This window comes from Manacus vitellinus, unplaced genomic scaffold (genome assembly GCF_001715985.3).
Source record: "Manacus vitellinus isolate BGI_N305 unplaced genomic scaffold, ASM171598v3 scaffold_8_pilon, whole genome shotgun sequence".
NCBI lineage: Eukaryota > Metazoa > Chordata > Aves > Passeriformes > Pipridae > Manacus > Manacus vitellinus.
Genome location: NW_021940864.1, coordinates 15,950,955 through 15,972,006, shown reverse-complemented (window position 1 = coordinate 15,972,006; position 21,052 = coordinate 15,950,955). Strand labels below are relative to the sequence as shown.

The 21,052-nt window shown below is 44.2% G+C and overlaps 1 protein-coding gene across 3 annotated transcripts in view; it reads right to left on the bottom strand.

Annotated features, from left to right (window-relative positions):
- Positions 1–21,052, bottom strand: part of LOC103765917 — a 95,257-nt gene that overhangs the window by 31,020 nt on the left and 43,185 nt on the right. For all 3 annotated transcript variants that reach the window (XM_029965179.1, XM_018085393.2, XM_008932891.3), the window contains 2 exons: positions 8,501–8,576; positions 6,771–7,261 (listed from right to left, as the gene is read on the bottom strand). In XM_029965179.1, coding sequence (XP_029821039.1) covers positions 6,771–7,261; positions 8,501–8,576 — 567 coding nt within the window. The remainder of the gene's footprint in view (positions 1–6,770; positions 7,262–8,500; positions 8,577–21,052) is intronic.

The following is a 21,052-nucleotide window of genomic DNA, read 5'->3' as shown; positions in this document are numbered from 1 at the left end:
TCTGTCTCCACCGTTCTTAACCTTCCTATTCTCTAGATCTCTACTGTCTTCAACATATCCAAACTTCAGCCACATCTAATTTCCTTCCCTCATCTTCCTTTTGCTCAACAAAGCTCTCTTGTGGGCTCAAAAATTCCCCTGACCAACCTAATCCCTACTCTTACATGATTCACAGCAGCACTTCGAGGAACTACATTTCAGTTGTTTCAGCAGATAGCTACTGGTTCACACTGTCAGGGTAGTCCAAATGGCTATATTCACCAACATGCAAGCTTCCAGGAAAAGGCAAAGTTACACAGCCAGATATGCAGGGAAAAAGAGATCAGTAAGTATTTCCAGACAGAAGCTCACTTGTCTACCTCCCCCTTGAACTGCTGCCTTTGCACATGTTACAAAGCCACATAATACAAATCAAAGATGCACTCAGGCAAAACAAGGAGGCGAAACATTAAGGGAAAAGAACAGAAGTTTGGCCCTAGGAATGGACAAGCCAACACACTCTGTGCCAGGGCTGGCACAACAGTGGAAGAGGTCCAAGAGACATGTGATGTGTGATCAGAATGAAAGTCTGCTGCAGCACACCTGAAAGGTGAACATGGTATCAACAGATATCATGGGGCAGGGCAGAACTGGAACAGACCTGTTCCATTTAAATTAATTCTGTGTTTCAACGCTGTATGGAGAACATAGATCCTCATGGAGAAGTTGGTGATGTACAGGCTATCTGAACTCCAGATGACCCTGTTTGAGCAGAGAGGTTGGACAAGATAACTTCTAGAGGCCCTTTCCCATCTCAACCATTCTGTGAAAATGCTCTAACCTCTGGAACACCAATTGATGCTGAAAGTTTGGGAATAGGACTAGATTATCCTGCCTGCCTTGCCTTTGGCATTTACAAGCTGGCAGCAGATGAACCTTACCATCAGTGAAAACTCAGTTGCCTCCTTCAGGAAAGAAGAGGAAATCATGATGCTTTCTAGAAGCAGCCAGGCCAAGTTCTACATGGGTTGCTGCTCTCTTATACTCCGATTCATCCAGCTGCAGCAGCACACAGGCACTTCCTAATGTTTTTACATGAATTAGATAGCCATCCAGGGAACACTTAAGAGACATAGAGACAGAGGTATCTGCTGTCTGGCAGTCATACTCACCTCCCTGGGGCTGGGTGGGGTTCCTCGTGCCTTCCCTTGCTATTGAGTCTCTCTCTCTACCTCCTGGACCGCACAATTTCTTCCCACCCTCCCCCTCTCCACCACTGTCAGACTACCAATGCCTTAATCAGCAAACCAGACATCAGCTGGGTGGCACTGAGCCAGAGAGTCTTTATAACAGAGATCAAACCAGAAGGGAACATGTCAGCTCCTCCAAAGACACAAAGAACAAGACAACTCTACCATGCCCTATCTCCCACTCATATGGTACATCTCTAAGATACCACAGCCTCCTGCCACAGAACTACATCCTTGCAGGCAAGTAGACCAGACAGACAATCTCATCGATCATGTTCAGCCCCAAACTTTCTCATGCTCAGATTGCCTTGCAGCAGCCAGGCATAGCATTTGTTTGCTGGCTACTTCAGTGCCAAACACTGGCAGGGGTGAGATAGACAGGGGCTTCTATGTTAGAAGAACAGCTGCTATAGCATATTTCTGGGGATGAAAAATAAAAGCAAAATTGCAGGAGGTTACCAGAAGCAGAATTTCTCATTCTGTACTGGCACAATCAGTTTCTGCAACAGTTTCTTTATTATATTGCTTCAACAAGTGCTCTACTGCACCCAGGAACAAAGAACTGCTATGACCCAACTTCCCACACTTGAGAGACAAGTTCTGGCACTGGGCCCCTTAGGAAATGGTGTAAGCTATTACACTCAGCACAGGCCTCTGAACTCTGCTCAGTTACTCCAGAGAGCGAGGCCCAGGGCAGAGACTGTGATGAAACTACTACCAGCACCAGCAGTAGATTTTCCGGCACCCTCTCATCACAGAGAGAAGCTCAGATGGGCAAACAGATGGTAACAATTCTCAGGAACTGAGAAGGCCTGGATTCAAAGGAGAGGCCAAGAGGTGAAAAGGACTCACGAGCTCACACGTGGAAGCTATCTGGAAGCTATTTTTCAAGTCCTAGAGACAGGCAAGGGCAAAACCCAGCTGTGCTAAGGATACAGAAATCTCACCCTGGAGCCATTAACAGTCCAAAGCCCAGACCCCAGTGCATCAGGGGTCACACACTGGTCCTTGGTCACATGTGGCAAATGCTGTTGTGCAGCCTCTGCGCAACCAGTATCGGCCCAAAGAAAGCTTTCAGTGCTCATCACTCCACCAATGCCCAGTCCAACCAAAATGCCAGTATTCAAATACACAGCAGAAGGAAAGATGGTCTTGATATTACACAGCTAAGTCCAGACCAGGGCTCACACTATTCCCCGGGCCACTTTCAGTGTCGAATCATGATGAGGTTCCACTCGCCTGTCATACAGTAGTCACTTTCCAAAGGAGTGAATGAACAATCCAAATGTTAGCACAGGATGTATTTTTCTCCTCTGTGCTGGCCTTTTTCATCCCAGCATCTCAATGCATTTTAAATAATGTACTAAGCTTCTGTAAGAAAACATTATTGATACTCTAGAGGGAAAGCCAAACAAGGAGCAGTTGAAATCACTTGGCTTGTTCAGAGAAGAGGAGATTGAAGGGAGACCTCATTGCAGTCTGCAACTTCCTCATGAAGGGAAGCAGAGGGGCAGCCACCAATCTCTTCTCTCAGACAACCAGTGACAGGTTCTGAGGGGATGCCATGAAGCTGTGTCAGGTGAGGTTTAAGGTGGATATCAGGAAAAAGTTCTTCTTCACCCATAAGGTGGTTGAGTACTAGAACAGGTTCCCCAGGGAACTGGTCACAGCATCAAGCCTGATAGAGTTCAAGAAGCATTTGGACAGTGCTCAGGGCCATGGTGTGAGCTGTCCTTTGCAGGGCCAGGAGCTGGACTTCAATGAGCTTTGTGGGTCCCTTCCAATTCAGGGTATTCTATGAATCTATGATTCTATCTACTCATAAAAGTAAGCAAACCATGGCAGAAAGTTCAGAGCAAGTTGTGAAACCTATCTAGTGGCTTTATAGTGTAACTAGAAATACACTCACATACCCAAATCCTCTGTCTTGTACTTTAAAACAATGCTTTCATATCAGCCACCTACCCACACATAAATGAGAACAATTTGGATTGCTCATTGTACCACCCCAAAGCTGCTCCCCTCCAAGAAATGCCTCTCCCTGTAAGTGCTACAGTCTGACTTCTCAAGCTTCTGTAAGTAGATTTCAAAGGTGATCCAGGCAGTCCCACTGAACAACACAGGAGGATGGATCCATTACTTCCTATCTATCAGTTTACACAACATGCCAAGACCAATTAGCCCCCTGGGAATGAGCTCAGCAGCTCCAAGAAGTCTTTGTGACACCCTGGACTTCCTTACACCTCAGCTGACCCTTATATCCACTGGTACCTTTACCTTGAGCCAAAGGATGGCCCTACTCTCCCTAACCTTGTGCTCTCAACGTTGCCAAAAAATCCAGTTAACAGGTGAAGTTAACAGGTGGCAGCAGCCACAGTCTTTCTAGGACATGCACAGCCTTCATTAAATAGCAAGTGGTGGGCAGCAGGGCCTGCATGCAAGGACAAGTCTACCCAAAGACCATGATCAAGGCAGTGCTGGGAGAGGGCATTCACCACAGCAATGTGGGTGTCTGCACAAGCCAAGGTATTTCTGCCCAATTAAGGGAAAGAATAGAAGCCTTCTGAGGTAATTTTCTAGTCCTTTGGAGAAGTGAAGAAAAGCATTGCATTGAAATGCCTTCACTCAGCCTCAGCAGGGAGAGACTGGGTGACCAGCTGACCAGCCAGCCAGGGTGGGAAATACACCCACTGACTGTCCAAACTCATGTCTGGGACACAAAAAGGCAGAATACTTTGTCTTGTGAAGCTAGAAAGGCATGCCTGGACATCTAACTGAAACAGGACTTTTTAAACCTGCTCCTGTGCAGCCTTCCCTGCTGCAGGAGGCTGAACTGAAAGGCATGGATAATGGAGATCTTCATTTATTTGCAGGCCATGAAAGCACAGCATTCCCTAACCCCTTAAAAGCACTCACATTGCCTCCAACCCACTTGTCTCTCCCAAATTTGCTCCTCTTTCTTCCCAAATGGCACCAAATTCATTGGAACTCAGGGAAACATTCGGACACCACATGCCACTGACCAAATGGCCTTCCTGCAAAACCTGTCTTGGTCTGTCTGACCCTAAGAATAGCTAAAGCATCCCAACACAGAGCCACTTCACACCATGACTCTTGGGACCCATGTTCCATCACCATCCGACATAAACAAAATTTGATGCAAAGCACTCAGCATCTCGTCATCCACCCTTGAGTTACCCATACCACATCACACCCTCAGAGTGTCTTCTTATCTCAGAACACATTTGCTTCTGGCACAAATTAATCTTGCCTGATATTCTTTGTCAACTGTCAGCTGCACAGAGCTGCAGGAATGGGAAAAAGGTTCAGGGATAAGCGTGACACGTATCTACTGCTCAAAAAAACTATCTGATAAAAAATTTTTCAGCTGCATTCTCATGGGCAAGCACATGATGGAAAGGAAAAGAATCATAAAGCAAGAATAGCTTGATTTCAGAGCCCAGATGAAGCCTCATACCATTCCTCATTAGCATTGTTTACCTGACTAAAAAACACGTGATGCCAAGTGCTGTCCAGGCAGTTAATAAGAACCACTTTTATTAGAAAATGGAAACAGACCAAAGAAGAAACACCCTGGTCCCATTTTATAAGGGGGGAATGGAGGTCCTGAATCATTTTCATAGGAGAAATAAGTACAGATAATGAGCAAAAAGTCATCATAAAGCTTCAGGATGTTACTGTCTCAAAGTCAGCCAATTAAAATTATAAAAAATAATACAAATGACCAAAGACTTAAAATATTCAGGCTGCATCTCACTTTGCATGTATGTGTCTTGTCATCCCTGACAGTACACTTGCTTTCAAATTAAAAACACCAACTGACTATCCTCTCTTTGTAACATGATTTCCATAACCTGAAATGTTAATGACATCTACCGTAAAAATGTTATTTAAAAAACACACCACCACCTCCACTCCGGATTTCAACTTCTCTTGCAAAAATTTTTGCTACAGTCAATTCAGAAGTACAGAGAGCAAGACAGACCAGGAAATAAATTGTTCTCATAAGGCTTCCCCCCCAAAAAACACAACAGTTTGGAAAGCTTATTTAAATTAGCCCCTAACCTTCACACCAAAACACTCCCAAACACAGTACTAAAAGGAACTTAAGGCTGAGCAGGCAGATGCTATGCCTGGGATCCAAATCAGAAATCACCTGGGCCAAAAAGAACATTTCCCCATTTACTCATGGGCACTCTGGGGGGAAAAAAAAAGAAAAAAAAAAAAGAAGGCTGGGCACAGGCTTACCAGCTTTCTTCTCCTCTCATAAGGATGTGAGACTAATTAAAGTCTGTCAGTATCAGTAGAAGATTTGGGTGATGTGAAATGCAAGACTGGGCCTTTTGAATGTTCTGTGATCAGAAACTTGGCTAGAACGGTGAAGAGGGGATGAGGAAAACTGTACTGAAAAAACAAGTCTCTGCATTATGTATTCATGGGACGTATGCTGCCAGCAGGACTGAGAACAAGCAGCAATGTAATGGGGAAATGGAGAAGTCTAACTTTTATAGATCTTAGAAAATAAATACATAGTCCTTTCTTTTAGTGGGTCCATCTTGTAGGCTTAAAGCAGTTGTTGTTAGCAAGGTTAAAACTAGTACATCCAACCAACCAGAGACAGTGAAATTCTTCCCTAATGAGAGGAAATTCAGAACTAAAAATAATTGTTTTTAACTTACTGCAATTTAGCAGGGCCAGCAGATGTCTGCAGATACTCTTTCAAACTGACACTACACCAGTGCAAAAAGGAAAACAAATAATGAAGAGAGCTGAAATACTAACTCTACAGCAACGCCTTTTGAAAGAGAGGCACCAGATGGGAACTGCACAGGGCAGCCTGTCCCATCAGTACCAGGCATGCCCCATTTCTCAGGCTCCGTACAGACGATGCAAACTCCACATCTCAATGCTAGGCCCCAACAAAAGTCCTGCAAAATCAAGAGTAACTGCATCTAGAGCAGTTTGTGTTTTTAAAGTATTAAGAACGTAAAAAGCACTGTTTTACACTGCTATAAAACTCCTAGGAGGCATAAAGAGACCTGGGCTCAAAGAGGTCAACAGTGTGGAAAGAGCTATCATCATCAAGTCTACAACCACTTTCATCAAAAGTCTTTTTTATACATCCCTAAGCAATCATTTATTTTGGAGTAAGTGATACAGGTCAGATCATGGCAGCAGGGGTAACTCAAAAGCAAACTCCAATTATTTTGTTCCTGTGCCATGCAATGAACCAGATAATACAAGTCCTGCCTTCCTAATGAGGGTAGCAAGAGAACAGCCCAATTGTAGCAGGAGCCACTCAAGTAGCAGCAGCTTTACCTCTCAAGACAGGTATCTACACTTAGTCCTAGTTTATCCGAGACAGAGAGCACAAGTACCAGCTACGCCCCTGGTGACACAACCACAAGAAGCAACTCTGTGAATTTACTGAGCCCTGCCTCAAAAACACTTTTCTGTCTTTGCTTACAACATCTCTTTTTTCAAGCAACACTACTTTCCTCACATGAAATTCTGCCTTACCTGCTGCATTTTTTCCAAGTCAAGGCTGGGCCTCCTGACCTTATCCCCATATCCTTGTCGATGTCTCTTACAAGGCATGACTTGCTCCAGGCCCGCCCCAACGCTTGTGAAGATTAAAGGTCTGGAGGCTGGGCTCCGCACCAGGGGCTGGAGTCTCTTGGGAGGGGAGGCACTGAACAGCACGGGGCTTGGGCTGGCGTGCAGGCCATCGGCCTGCTCTGCCACGGGCCGGAAGGACATGGCGCACAAGTTCTTCACTTCTTCGTCACTGGAGGAGGTGTTGTTGCCGTCGCTGCAGCAGGCAAGCCTGCTGACCTGGGACCACTTCCGCTTCTCTGCGGAAAACTCACGGTTGATGAGCTCCAGCTCCTCTTCTGAGCTGTGGCGGTCAAGGTTGGCATGGAAGAGGGCCCGAACCTTGCAGCATTGGTTATCCTGGTTCTGGAGCTGGTTGGTGGCCAGAGGGGTCAAGGTACAATTCCGTCTTCTCTCTAGTGGGAGGAGGAGGAGATACAGGAATGGCAGAGCAGATCTGTGTCCCACGCCCTAATAAATTTGGCCTGTTTTCTCCTGACCTGTTGTTTTTATCTCCTCCCAAGTGAACTTCTGAGCTATTTTCCCACCTTTTCTTCCCCAGATGAAACACCCCCAGCTGAATGCTACCCTTTGGAAGTTTCCGGACATTTGTTTAGACCAGACAGCTATACATCCCCTTTCAAGCTGTCACCTGGAAGTCTAGTTCTGGAGCAAGAACATGGACCTGTCACACACCTCATCTCCTGAAGATGGAGAAGACATGATCTTACAAATGTGTTGCTCAGCACTTGGCTCTAGCTAAAAACATTCAGTTCTAGTGACCAGTTCTCAGGGCAGAAGAGGCAAGTAAGTTACATTACTGTTAAGTGTCACCTTTGTGGCCGAAATAACAGAGATCTGGTTTCTGGAGATACAAGTCCTCCATTACAAGACTTGTCACACAAGAGAGCCTGCCTTCAGCCATAAACTGGGCACACTTTACCTCTTCTGCTGAGCTCTTTCTATGTTAAGCACACGGAGCAGGGATTTGAATTTGATTTGACATGAGTCAGGAATTTAACTTCTTCTGCCTTTGCATAAGAATCCACTTGAAGGTGGGCACAGGGCATGCAAAAATGGCAGAGACTTAGTACAGCTCAAGAGATGCGTTAACTACAGATTTCACCTGCAGCTCTAAGCTACTTCATACCTAGTCCAAAAACAATATCAGAGCCCGTCTCTTCTCTATCAAACACCCTTAGCTAGTTGCAAGAATAGGGCTGCCCAATACCAACAGTACAGGAGGAACGGAGAGAGCTCATCAGATAAGGAGTGGAGGGGAATCAGGAACATGAAAGTCAAAACTCAAAATGGCAAGGATGAGGAAACCAAGAACAAAGATAATACAGGTGCAAAAGCACCTGTATAAATTTTAGTCCCAGCTCTGCTGCTGGCACAATTGTGGACCATGTCTGCAACACTGAGACCTTAACACATGGTTAACAATGTCTATTTCTGGTAATAAAAATGTGACTTCAGCATCTGGTAACACTAGCTTCTCCTTGTGAGGTCTCAAAGGCTCCAAGGTGACTTATTTAATGCATCTGGTTGTGGTAGACTGGGGACTGAGAAGGAGGCACTTGCAAAAGCACAAGTGAGAAGCAAAATGGACTTCAGCTGTGGTATTCCAGGATCCTCCTATCTCATCCCTTTACCTCTGTCGATCTGAGCAAGTTCCTGGTTCTCTCCCTCAGAGTCATCGCTGTCCTCATCACTTGGGGGATAGGAGATCTAGGGGACAAGGAGAAAGAAAAGGCTTCATTGTGAACACTGAATGTTGCCCTGCTGCTGCCCAAGCCACTTCCCCCACCCTCCCACTCTCATATCCTGCAGGCATCCATACCACCTCACCACACCCACTCAGCCATAGCACCTCCCTGTATACACATCCTCATCTCCCAACCTCAAACTCCCATTGTATCCTCTTATTTGCAGCAACACAAAACACACGACCTGCCGCTATTTCTACCTTAATGCACCACCAACTCTTTCCCAAGCACAACGAACATATCCTGCCCTTTGGTTCCCAGACACGAAGCTTGTAACCATCATGGCTTACCACATCCACATCACGTGGATAACTGAATCTCCAAAATCTCCACTTCCGAAATAAAGACACATCCTGTCAACAGCACTATCATCTTGCATGGCACCCACAAATGAAAGTGGCACGTTAACTTTAGCCATCCTGTGTATGTACCAACACTTCCCCCTTGAAGGTTCACACACCAGCCACCACTGAACAGACTCATCTTGCTTTCCTACAAGACAACCCTGAAGAATGTAACAGAAATAACAGGATTTCACAGAAATGCAAACAGTACCATAATGCTGTCCCCTCCAGGACAGAATCTGACAGTACCGCTGAACATCCTTAAATGATCCAAGAGTACTGAAAATTCACATATTTTGTCTTTTCAGGAACATTTGCTCTCAATCAGCCAGTGGACTTCAAACCACTTGCTGTATATACAGATACCCACTTACTCACTCAAACTATGTTCTAACACTGAACAAACTTGGTAGTTGCCTCTTGAGAGGCTTGAGAGATCTGAAAACAAGCTTTTGTAAGTCAGACAGACTGCACTGCTACCGAGTTTCCTAAGCAGAGGAAATCCTTACCTACCTTGTACCCAAAGTGACTTTTGTTTGGCTGCATAGAGCATACCTGGAAGTTATTAGATCTAATCTCTGAGCTACACAGCTTAGTTTGTGTCTGGCAATGGCCAAACCAAAATGAGTCAAAAGAAAATGCAATACTTAAAGAAGCCTTTATAAGAAACAGTTCTGGAATAACATCATCACTACAAGATGAACTTCACTATTCCTTACACCTTTTTATTCAGAATAACAACAAACATTGCCATCATTCTTAGCTGTCTCACAAGCTACAGAATTCAGTGGCAACAGGTTCATGCTGTGTTTTTATTTTAAGTGTGTTTGATGTGCTGTGCTTGACTTTTAAAGAAGATGAGGCAGCATGCAACCATTACACTGATAAAGACCCATTTCAACTCCACCACCCTAGGGAAACATCCTTTGAGTGTTTCAGCCTCCCAGAGGCCCAAAAGAGTAACTAGGTGCCTATGAACGACACATACAGCAGGTGCAGACAAACAGTAATAATGGAAAAATTCTGGTTGATAATGAATTTGACAGCTATTAAGCCAACACACCTATTTTTGTGATCATCCTCCAGGGCTGTGTTTGCAGGTTTTGTTCCCCCCCAAAAAATATTGACACTTTTCTTCTCCTCCTTTTTTAAAACTACCTTTTGCCCTTCTATATTTACAACGCTCTTCAAGAAATCAAAATTATATTTTCTTTCTTGCTAGTCTTTAAACTACTTTCTCAACTGTCAAACGATGAATCAGGCAAGTGGCACAGTTTTATCCCCACTGCCTATATTCTTGAAATAAATGCAGGAGGTTGTTTTTCCCACCACAACTACAATTTTCTTGTACATATTCACACACGCATCATTTAATAAAGGCAGCTGGCACTGAGGAACACTGCCAAATACAGAGAGACTTCTAGTTGTCCCCAGAGCAGGTATAATACCTTGTTTGTACCACAGCAGTTCACAGAGGGGACAGCTGACACTGAGGTGCCATTGTGCAAGCTGCTGAAGAGACAGACAGAGGTCCTGTCTCTGTTACAAAAGCTAAGGCTCCCATTCTAACCCTAGAGGTACTGACCTTAGTCTGTGGCTCATTCCCACATAAAAACCTTTCATTTGGACACAGCAAGGTTTTCAGTGAGGTTTAGTGGCTCTGCATGGGAAATTTATCAACTTCTGTTTCTGTAGTACATAAATGTCAATATATGGCATGGTGCTGCTTCCAAAAAAGAGGCAATGGCATCTAGCACATGCAGGTCAAACAGCTACTGCACAATGCCACTGGTTCGAGATCCTTAAAATAGGAGTTAGATGAGTCAATAACTGACATTTGAAAAATTAAGGAGAATAAAAGAAAACCTTCAATTCACATATTTGAATGTTTACAAGCCATGGCACAAAACAATCCTGAAAACAAAGGACAGGGGCTCATCCACCCTTCCGTCCTTCTTCAGGAAATGCATCAAAGAGCACTCTCCTGTTGATGAGGATCTCAGTCTTACACCTGGGTCCTTCAGCTCCAGCACCTGACATGCCTTCTGTCAGGCTAAGGACTCATTCTGTGCTAGATGAAAACGTGAACAAACTTCCTCATGAATTTGACTTTACATACATGTCCAGTAAGGAAAGATGAGTTTGTGTAAAATAAACAGATGGCATTTAAGGAAAACTGAGTGCAAAGCTTATACCTTTGAGGGAGTTTCAATATGAAAGACACTAGCAGATATAAGAAAAAACTTGAGAGAAAATCTGTCTCACCACACTGCTGCTTGTCAACTGAGTAATGGTAACTAGCTGCAGCTGGAATTGACCACCTCCTAAAGGGTCTCATGACCCTTAAAGTCTAAAGCCCTGAAATGCAACAAACAATAAAAAAGCCCGACCCTGTTAAAGTGCAGTTCCTCTTTGCTTTGCTTACAGAAGAGAAAGTAAGCTGTTATCATGCAATCAAAAGTAATGACATTAAGAATCATCTGTGAGCTTACAAAGGAGAAGGAAGCTCACTTCTAAGACAAAATACAACTCTCACCACAGGCTTCACCTAAAGGCTGCATTATCCTAAAAACCTGTAACACCAACAGTATGGTTTGGTGCAGTGGAGGGAGATAATACAAAGATTCAACTGACCACAGGCAACCCCTTGTTTCCAGCTTGAATCAAGAATGCACACAGTCTGGAGGGCATAATTCCCAATCTCCCTCTAGGAGGGAAAGAGGGAAGGAGTTTACCTCCAGGGGAGTGGTTTCCTCAGCAGAGGCAAATGCTACCAGTGCTGCCACATATAAGGCTGTTTGTGATATAGGCTCATTCAGTAGAGGCTGACCACTCCAGGGAATCTTTGCAACTAAGTAGAGACCCTTCCAAGAGGCCTGGAAAGAGACTTTGCTGAAATTGGTCTCACACAAAATTGGTCTCTCTCACAAAACCAGAAAGGGATGATGAGCTCACCAATGATTACTGATACCTCTGCTATGGGGAACTGATTTCCATTTCTTCAGATTTCAGATTCTCCCTGCCACAGCTGCTACAGACATGGGCAACCTGCAGCACAGAGCTCTCTGTTGGCTCTTCCCCACCTCCCGTACTTGGCTTTAGCAAAAACGTCTTACTGAATCTCCCCAGCATTACTTTTCCAGGACAACTGGTGCAGTTGCCATGGGACACTGCCTGATCTTGAATGAGGGAGGTGCCATCCTCCCAGTTATAAGAAGCTCTGAATTAGAGAGAGTTGGAAAACAAGGGAGATGATGAGACACCAAAAGGCAGTTTTGAGCCATGGAACAACATGAAGAAGGAAGGAATGAGTCAAACAGACCTTCAAATTAACATGTAACTCCTTTCCCAAGAGCTCTTTTAATTTTATTTGAGAGGTATTCAGCATTACAGGGAAAATTTATGCTAGTAGAACAGACTTGTTCTCTCCTCAAGAAAAGTAGCAGAATCAAACATCCACAAGTGAGATATGACTGTCCAGACTAGTTCTGGGGTTTACAGCTGGGGTCCTTCAACAGCTAAATTTCTAGCCAGAGCAGTCCTGGTTTGGAAAAGCTTTTCTAAAGTCTTTTTCCTCCCACATTGTTATTATTTTCCTTTTTAGTTTTCATAATAGGTCTGCCTTCAAACTCCTTTCCCCATTTCCTTGCAAATGGCTACAGTTCAAACCCAGGGTTCATAACCCGTGAAAACAGTCCTGCTTGACAGAGCAGCTGTCTGGGTCAGTGAAAGCAGGGATGGGCCAGTGGGACACAACACTCCTCGAGGCCGTTATTTTCTAGGCCAGTCCCATGCCAAAGACAGCAAAATCCCCATTGTTGTAGGAATGCTGCACATTTAGTCAGACATATCATCTTCTTCATGGCCCTGAAGTCTACTTAACTTCATAGATTTGAGGGAAGCAAAGAATCACTCCAGGTAACCAAATTTGCAATTTTGTTCAGCGCTTAGTGTACACAGACACAGGCAAACATGGTGACTGGCAACTCTCAGGGTGCAAGTGGTGGGAGTCATTAATTCAAGAACATGGAAATTGAGCTTCTCCTCTGAGAAACAATGACTGAACTTGATTTCCAGAAGCACAGGTTTAAGATGGGTTACCTGGATCTTGAGAGGAAAGCACTAGGCTTACACAGAATAGTGAGGACATGAGTGGTGCATGGGTGTGAGGAGGCACATGCATGGTGCTCTTACTGTTTTAAGTCCTCTCTCTCATCCATCTGTAATTTCACAAACACGTACATATGTGTGTTTTGACTATACTATTTACATGGTGAGATTACATTTATCTACTGTCTACAGCTTCTGAAAAGAATTGACACCTCTGGCCAAACCTGACTAGAACTACAACAAAGATAGGGCACTGCCCTAGTCTTGGGGATCCTCATCTGCAAGTGGAGTAAATTGGAGGACTCTATGCAGGGGCAAGTACAGTGGGGCTGACTTAAGCTCTGGGAAGGGGTACAAAGTCTGGTCAAAATATGGTTCAGGCCAAACCCACAGAACACAGCTGACTCTCTGCACTCTCTCATCTGCCCCACATCAGCTCTCTTTGCAGTAGTCAGAGTGTGCATTAAACCTCTTTTTCTAAATCTTCACTGGCTTTTCCCAGGGCTAAGCTGATATAATTTTGCAAGGGAAGACTAAAGATAAAAACACCAGGGAGTTTTGCAAAATAAAAACAAACAAACAAACAACAAAAACAAAACAAAACAAAAAAAAACAAAACAAAACAAAACAAAACAAACACACAGCAAGATGCTTCACCATCAATCCAGAAAAGTATAGTATACAGCATCATGAGCCTATGGTGCATGAGCACATGGACTCACCATAAACAGCAGACATCCAATGTTCCCCAAACACAGGAAAGTGAATGCACCTGATGCCTACAATTCAGACTCCTATCCATCCTGGGTCTGTTTTCAAACACTCCAGGCAGATACTGTTACAAGAGTAAAACAAAGGTCACTCTTTTAAATTCCACTCAAGATGGAGAGAAATACTTGCAAAGAGACTAGAACAGCCTCAGTTCTACCAATGGTATAGGCACCCACACACTCCTCCCATCAGCCATCATACTTGGATGACAACCGAAGATATAAAAGGAATGCTGTCAAATAAAAAAAATCAGTCTTTAAAAGGCCTTCCAAGCAGAACACACCCAGACTCTCATCCTGAGCACTCAAAATACTACAGACGTGAGAGAACCCCATTCAGTTTATTTATCTTCAAAGACATTATGAGAACAAGAATCTCTCTGATCAAACATAGCTGCAGTCATGTTCCGGGCCATGATTTCACAGGTTATAAATATCATGTGTTAAAATTACAGATAGACCAAAGTCACTACAGCCTGCACTCAAAAGGTGGATGGGGGCTGGTAACAAAGGTGTTACCACAGTAGAGTCTTTAACCCTTCAGTTTCCTCCTTGACTTCCCAGACCACTATGTCACAAAAGAACAGCGCTTCTGCAGTACAGAAGCCTGGGGAAGGGTGCAGCTCCATGCTGTGATATGTATCATTCTCTCTGGCAGCAAGAACTTTTACAAAATTCTCAAACTATGCCTATGTTGTTAGCTTAAGAGGTTGGTTTATAGCTCTTACTGTAGTGACAGAAACCATCCACTCCTCCAACTCCACCTCTACCTGCAAGTAAAGCTCACAGATATGCCACTTTCCAGTAGGTCTACCACAAGTCTCCTACCTTCCTCCCACCACTCAGCTTCTACTCAGTACAAATACCCAGCACAGCCTGGCCTCAGCTGGCAGTCAGCTGCAAGAGTTGGCTAATTTATATCCAAGTTTCAAGGATTCTCATGAAGACTAGCATTCACCTGTAAGACCTTCTCATCCTATGTGGGGATATAGCATATTTTAGAAGAGAATTAACAGAGAAAAAGGTGGTAAAGTGTTGGGGAGCACCCATCAGAAAGAAGCAGCAACGCACAAAACAGTTGGGGTGCAAAGAGATCTCTTTGCAGAGGAGGTCAACTCCCCTGACAGTTCACAGCTTGGAGCCCTGGCATCCCCCTGGCTTGAACTCAGCAGGAGCAGTGTTGACACCACAAAGCACAGCAGTCCAGAAAGACAAAAGGAGCCTGAAGAATTAAAGACCTTCATTACAGGGCCTCATCCACCCTGCATTAAAATACAGTGACTTAGATCCATCTGTAATTTACAGCCCAATTGCTGCCGAAACTCAGCTCCAAACACTCAGATTAAAAGCAGGACTATTTATCACAGGCTGACAACCCTTTCAGGCATAAGAGGAAGACAGTGAAGGGACACCTAGAATTGGAGTGGCACCTATAATAGTTAATCTTATCTGTAATGCATTTACTGAGAGAAGGGAGGATGGGAGATGGCTGCTGACACCAATGCCAACCATTGCTGCCTTGCCACAGGGATTTAAACACACCCCTCCCGACTCATACCCCAGCCCCACTGGCATAGCTCAGTTATTACACTGCTGTGATGAGAAAAGGTCTCTTTGCACAGGCCAGCTTCTCTGACAGTTTACAACTCCTCAGCATTCCACAAGTCCCCTCAACCAGGGAAGTATGGCTGACAGCAGCTGGCATAAACAACACATCTGGTAACAGTTTTTCCATTCCCTATTCAAAAGGCCCAGAGAGGGCAGCTGCCTTTGCCCTGAGATACTTCCTTAGCTTAGGAGAAGCTGCTTGTGTTGGGAGACCTCACTCGACACTCACCTCTGCTCAGCCATAAAGAACTACATTAGCCAGATTTGCAAACACAAGAAACAATGCCTTACAGTCAGGCTGGAAAATGCATTTGGAGCACATGAAACATTTCAGGCTTCTCCTCAAAATCCCACATTAACCCCTTTGAGTGCAAGCAGCATTTGGATTTACACCAAACTTCTGTTTTATCGGGGAGCAAGCCAGTAATATAGGATAATCCTTTCAGATCAGATCTTTGATCCAGCTGGTCAGGCAACTTTAAAGTAAGGGTTAGGGGCATGCAAAAACTTGCAATGGCTCTCACTGCACCAGATCCTTTCCTGGTAAGCATTGTGTGATTCCAAGCGGTTCCTAGTTGGGAAAATCTGACAAAGGGGTTGTCATATCATCTGAATGTGGAGGGATGGGCTAGAGATTAGTGGCACAAAGACAGAATTTGAACATTTACTCTCTTCTCCAATACATATGTTTACTCTCTAGCAATATATGACATAGAAAGTACAAAATTAAATTAGTGAGGCAGGTCCTAAACAAACAACACGTGATCCTTCAGCAATGTGTAGTTAAGATGTAAAGCATTCTGCCACAGGATGTTCTGGATGCGAAGACCCTACAAAGATTTGGTGGGGTAAAATGAATAGGTTTAGGTAAAAGAAGTCTACCGGGCTACTAATGCACAGACAGTAGTTCTGTCTCAAGAAGAACTCAAGATTAAAATATGTGATGTTCTTGGTCTCCTGTAGGTGCCTACCTCCAGTGCCTGCAGGATACTGGGGCAAACTGTACGTCTAACACAGGATGGGTGCTCCTAAGCCCCATTCATGGAAGCGGGATACAGAGCACATGCACTTACTTGCAATGTCACAACATAAGGGGATGCACAGGACAAACTCGGTGTTCTTCCAGATCCAGTGTTCGTCCAGATCCAACTCACCTCTCTCAACACAATGCTACTGAGGCAGTGTCCAAGCACCACATAATAAAGCGGCACTCCCACGTACCATTTCAGCAGAGAGATGGGAAAAGCTGCACTGCACTGTTGCCCTCTGCAAAATACCACTGAGAGGTTTCCCAAGAATGATTTGTTCTGTCCAAGTCAGAAAAAAGGGTTTTCTGAGAACAAAACCATATACAGGGAAGCTGCTGATTTTTCAAGTCTCTAAATTATTTCCCTTCATATGCTGCACACCAAATACCACTGTTCTCTCCCATTAATTAGCCATTGGCTGAAGAACTTTTATTTCTTTGGAATAACCAACTCTTAGGAATAAAGAAAAAATTATAAAGGAAGAAAGAAACACACATACAAAAACAATCTGGCTGCAGACAACTGTCTGGAACAGCCTCTTGGCTTTGTGTATAATAACTGGGTGACAGGATATGGAAGGATTATTTTATATTTTTCCAGCTTACATCCAGACACACTCTCAGCAAACTGGAGAACATAGCTGCATGCCTGGCACCTTTCCTCAAGATGGGAAATTCCCTGTTCAACCAAAGGAAATTTTATTCTCATCTTATGCCCATATAGAGCTTGGCAGATTGTGGGCTCTCATGCCAAGAAGTAAGGACATCATCAGTTAAATAAAAAACAGCATACATCATGGAAACAATGTGACCCATGAGGAAGGAGTAAAATGAGACAGATTTCTGAACAAAGTAAATGTGAGGGGACAGGATCTTTATGCTATCAGAAACTTGAATTGTGTCATCTCCTTGAAATCTGTGGCTCAAAACCAGGTTTGTATCCCATACAAATCAATTAATCAGCTGCCCAAAGTCAATCAATAGTTTGGTCCCTAGAAATATCAGAAATAAGGTTCACCTATTCTCATTGTGAATATTTATGAATATTGAGGTATTTGTGAATTCTTAATCCAGGCATCTCTCATCCTTTTATACATCTGTCTTGCAGTCAGGCAAAAAACCTCAGGTGAACCCATACATGAAATGGGAAACATGACTGATAAAAACCTCCTCAGGACACCTAAGCTCTCCTCAGGCACTGATTTCCTTTTTTAATCCCTCAGGAGATGTTTCAAGCCCTGAGCTCTTAGGTTTTCTCATATGGGCTGATGCCGGAACAAGGGTTGGGAGGCAACTCCAGGCAAGCTGCAATGGGCATTTCTCAGATGTGTTTGCTGGGTACAACAACCAACTAACCCAGTCATGACATTAGAGAAGGCAACCCATAGCCTCAAGTGTCTACCATGCCTAGGAGACATCTCCCCAGGTTTCACCACAACTCGTCCCTGACAAAACTCATCTAAAAGGCACATGCCCATGGGGCACAGGCATCGATTTGTTCCCAGCACGACAACTCAAGCCTTGGCAAGCTGAAGTGCCTCTGCAGCAGGACTGAGCCTGGATGCTGAGCTGCCTGGCTAAGAGTGCTGGGGGAAGAGAGGGCTAGAAACAAAGACTGGTCCATAACAGCTGCTTGCAAAGTTGGTATTCACTCACAGAACCTTCTTTGGGCTCTTAGCTCCTGCCACCCCTAGATGACATTCTGCCATGCCAACACTAGAAACAACAACCAGAAAGAATTAGGATCTGGATAACTGCACATACAGCTGTGTGGCAGCTTCAGTGCAAATCTTCCATTCAAGATACTTTCTCACATCCAAGTCCAACAGGAAGTTTCTATAAGCATTCACAGTGTTTCACCCTCCATGAAGCCATTAAGGCTGGACTAGAGAGGCAGCCATGAGAGCTCTTCATATGATGTACCCTCACAAGGGTACTCTGTCATGGTACTCCCATTCTGCTAGGGCTGTCTCAATGGGAGAACAGCAGAAGTTCACCTAGCTAAGCATTTAGTGCGCTGAAGTGATTACAGAGGGGGCAGGGGGGAAAGAAAAGGACTGCTCACCTTGTAAGATCTGTTCCCTCTGCCACAACCAGCTCCCAAGATGCCCCATCTTCAAAATGCCTGTCCTTCAACAACAGTTCAATATGATATAGAGTGAGGTACATATGGAGGCCAGGTCAACATCCAAACAGACCAACCCATACCACAGAGGAGGTTATAATGGGCATAAAAAGCAAGAACAAGATAGCAAGAGGAGAGAAGAGCCTAGAGGTACCCTGAGCTGTCCACCCTCAAGGAGTGACCACACTAGTTCAGAAGAAACATTCTTTGAACTGTGCTCCACCAGCGTGGAGCTGTATCCTCACAGTTGTATCCTCACAGCTTGGGCTGTGCCCAGACTGGCATGGAGACAGCTCTGCATAGGTCACATCAGGCCATATGTCCTTTACATTGACTTTTAGGCCTGGGTCACAGCAGAGTTCGTGCTGCACAGGGAAAGCTTTCAGTGCAGATAAAGGTCACAACTAATTGGCTTTCTTCTAAATCCTTGCCTGGGTGTTCATGCTGAGTAGTTGTGGGTGGTGCTGGTGCCTATTCAAAAACAGCTTAGCTGGCTGACTGCTGGTCAATGGTGGCAAGAGGACAAACAGGCTCTGCCCACAGCCACGTACAGCAGTTACTGCAGCAGAAAACAGCCCTGAGTGCACACATACCTGTGATGCTGGTTGCTAGGATGAGTTGGGTCACCCGGCAACCTGAATCCCACTGAACAGGAGAACAGGGGTTACAGATAAAGGCATGTGGGTAGGAGGGGTTGGCGCTGCCTACAATGTGGGTGGGAGTGTATTTCCCACTGAAAAGGGAATACAGTCCTTGGTTCTCGTACTGAGACATCCCAACAACACTTCTGTGACCCCAGGCATGCTCCAGGAACAGCCAAGGAAGCTGGTCAAACTGGCACATTACAGCAGAGTGGTGCCATCCACCACTCCACAGAGGTGTCCTAAGCATGTGCAAACCTTGGTTTTCAATTTAAAAAGAGGTGAACCCACTTTTTTGCAAAATCCATAATTAAAATAAATCATTACCTGTTTCTGCTTTCTACTTTCACCTCAAATATGAGCTATTTTCCTGCTAAGGAAAACATTTAGCATCCCAAACAGTACAACAAATTCAGGATTTGTAGGCCAGTGCATGACAGCAGGAAATTAAGAACTGCATTATCCATCAGAGCAAAATAGATTAATCTGTTTTTACTGAAATACCAAAGTCAAAAAGTACAGTATAGGACAGCATTTTCAGAATTCAATTTTTCATTCAAATAAAAATCAAGAATTGGGAAATACAAGTTCTTTATGACACTGGTAGGTGGGCTTTTTTTTTAATCTAGTCCATATTTTCTTATCAGTCATAAAGGCAATCTAAGAGGATGTCTCAATGAACTTCCCCAATGTCAGTGAGTGCCCCATCATGCTGTATTTGCAATATCTGCAATTTGTCTGAATACCACTCTCTGGAATTAAGTCATTACAGGAGATTATCAGTTCTGGATGTCTACATGGGAAAGATGACAACCCTTGAAGATTCAGATCTTCGAAGCCAAGTAGAAAGAATTGCAAACCTATTATTTTACAATGCCTCAGGCGGAAGTTTCAAAAACTTGAGGCTTAAAGTAGCTGAGTTTGCCTGTTCTATTCTTTGCCTTGGCTAAGTATCTATCACAGCATTTCTGACCCACTAACATATTTTTAGTCCAAATTATCACAAGCCTAACTTTAGGCATATTCATAGACACTCCAATAGTCACAACTGTACTCACACACATTCATGCAGGTGCTTGTGCCTTTCCTGAGTGAGATTAAGACAAACCAGAAACATCTAATGATACCAGCTGTTAACAAGAAGAAAAAGCAAAGTTTCAATGTAAAACAGAGTCCTCCATCCCTAAAGGAATGAACCTGTTTAGTGGGATCTGCTGAAAAACCCACGAAGGAGAAAAAACCTGCATACATCACAGCAGATAGACAAAGCTATGTTTTCACTGTGCTAAGCTGTCTTCAGCCAGCCTGAAGACTTGTGACACATGACAAGCAGTCAGTGCAAAGAAAGACAGAAATTAGTATGTCCTCATTCATACTAGGCATGAGCCCCTATACAGATCTTTGAAAGCACACCCACTGTGCATCAGTAACAATGCTACTCCACTCTTTTTTGGTCTAAGGAGTTAAAAAATAACACTCCTGGCTCTGCAGAATAACTAGCTACTACTGGGACAGTGACTCAGGAGTCACTCCCTGAAAGCTCGAGGTTCACTTTGCAGAGCCAACTGAAGCAACCCCCTTCCTATAGGAAGGATCAGGACGATTCCCAGTTGCCCCCTCAGTTGCTCAGACAGACCGCAGTCTCATAGCTGATTCCGGATACAGATGCCAGGAGAAAATAACTGATGTGACTTGTGGGTCCCCAGCACTGTGCATGCACACACAAACTGCAAGGGTATATGAGCAGAGCTTTGTTAGTGCCTAGTCCACAATTCTCTTGGCTAAGTGTAAGGTTAAAATTACCTAGCAGAGA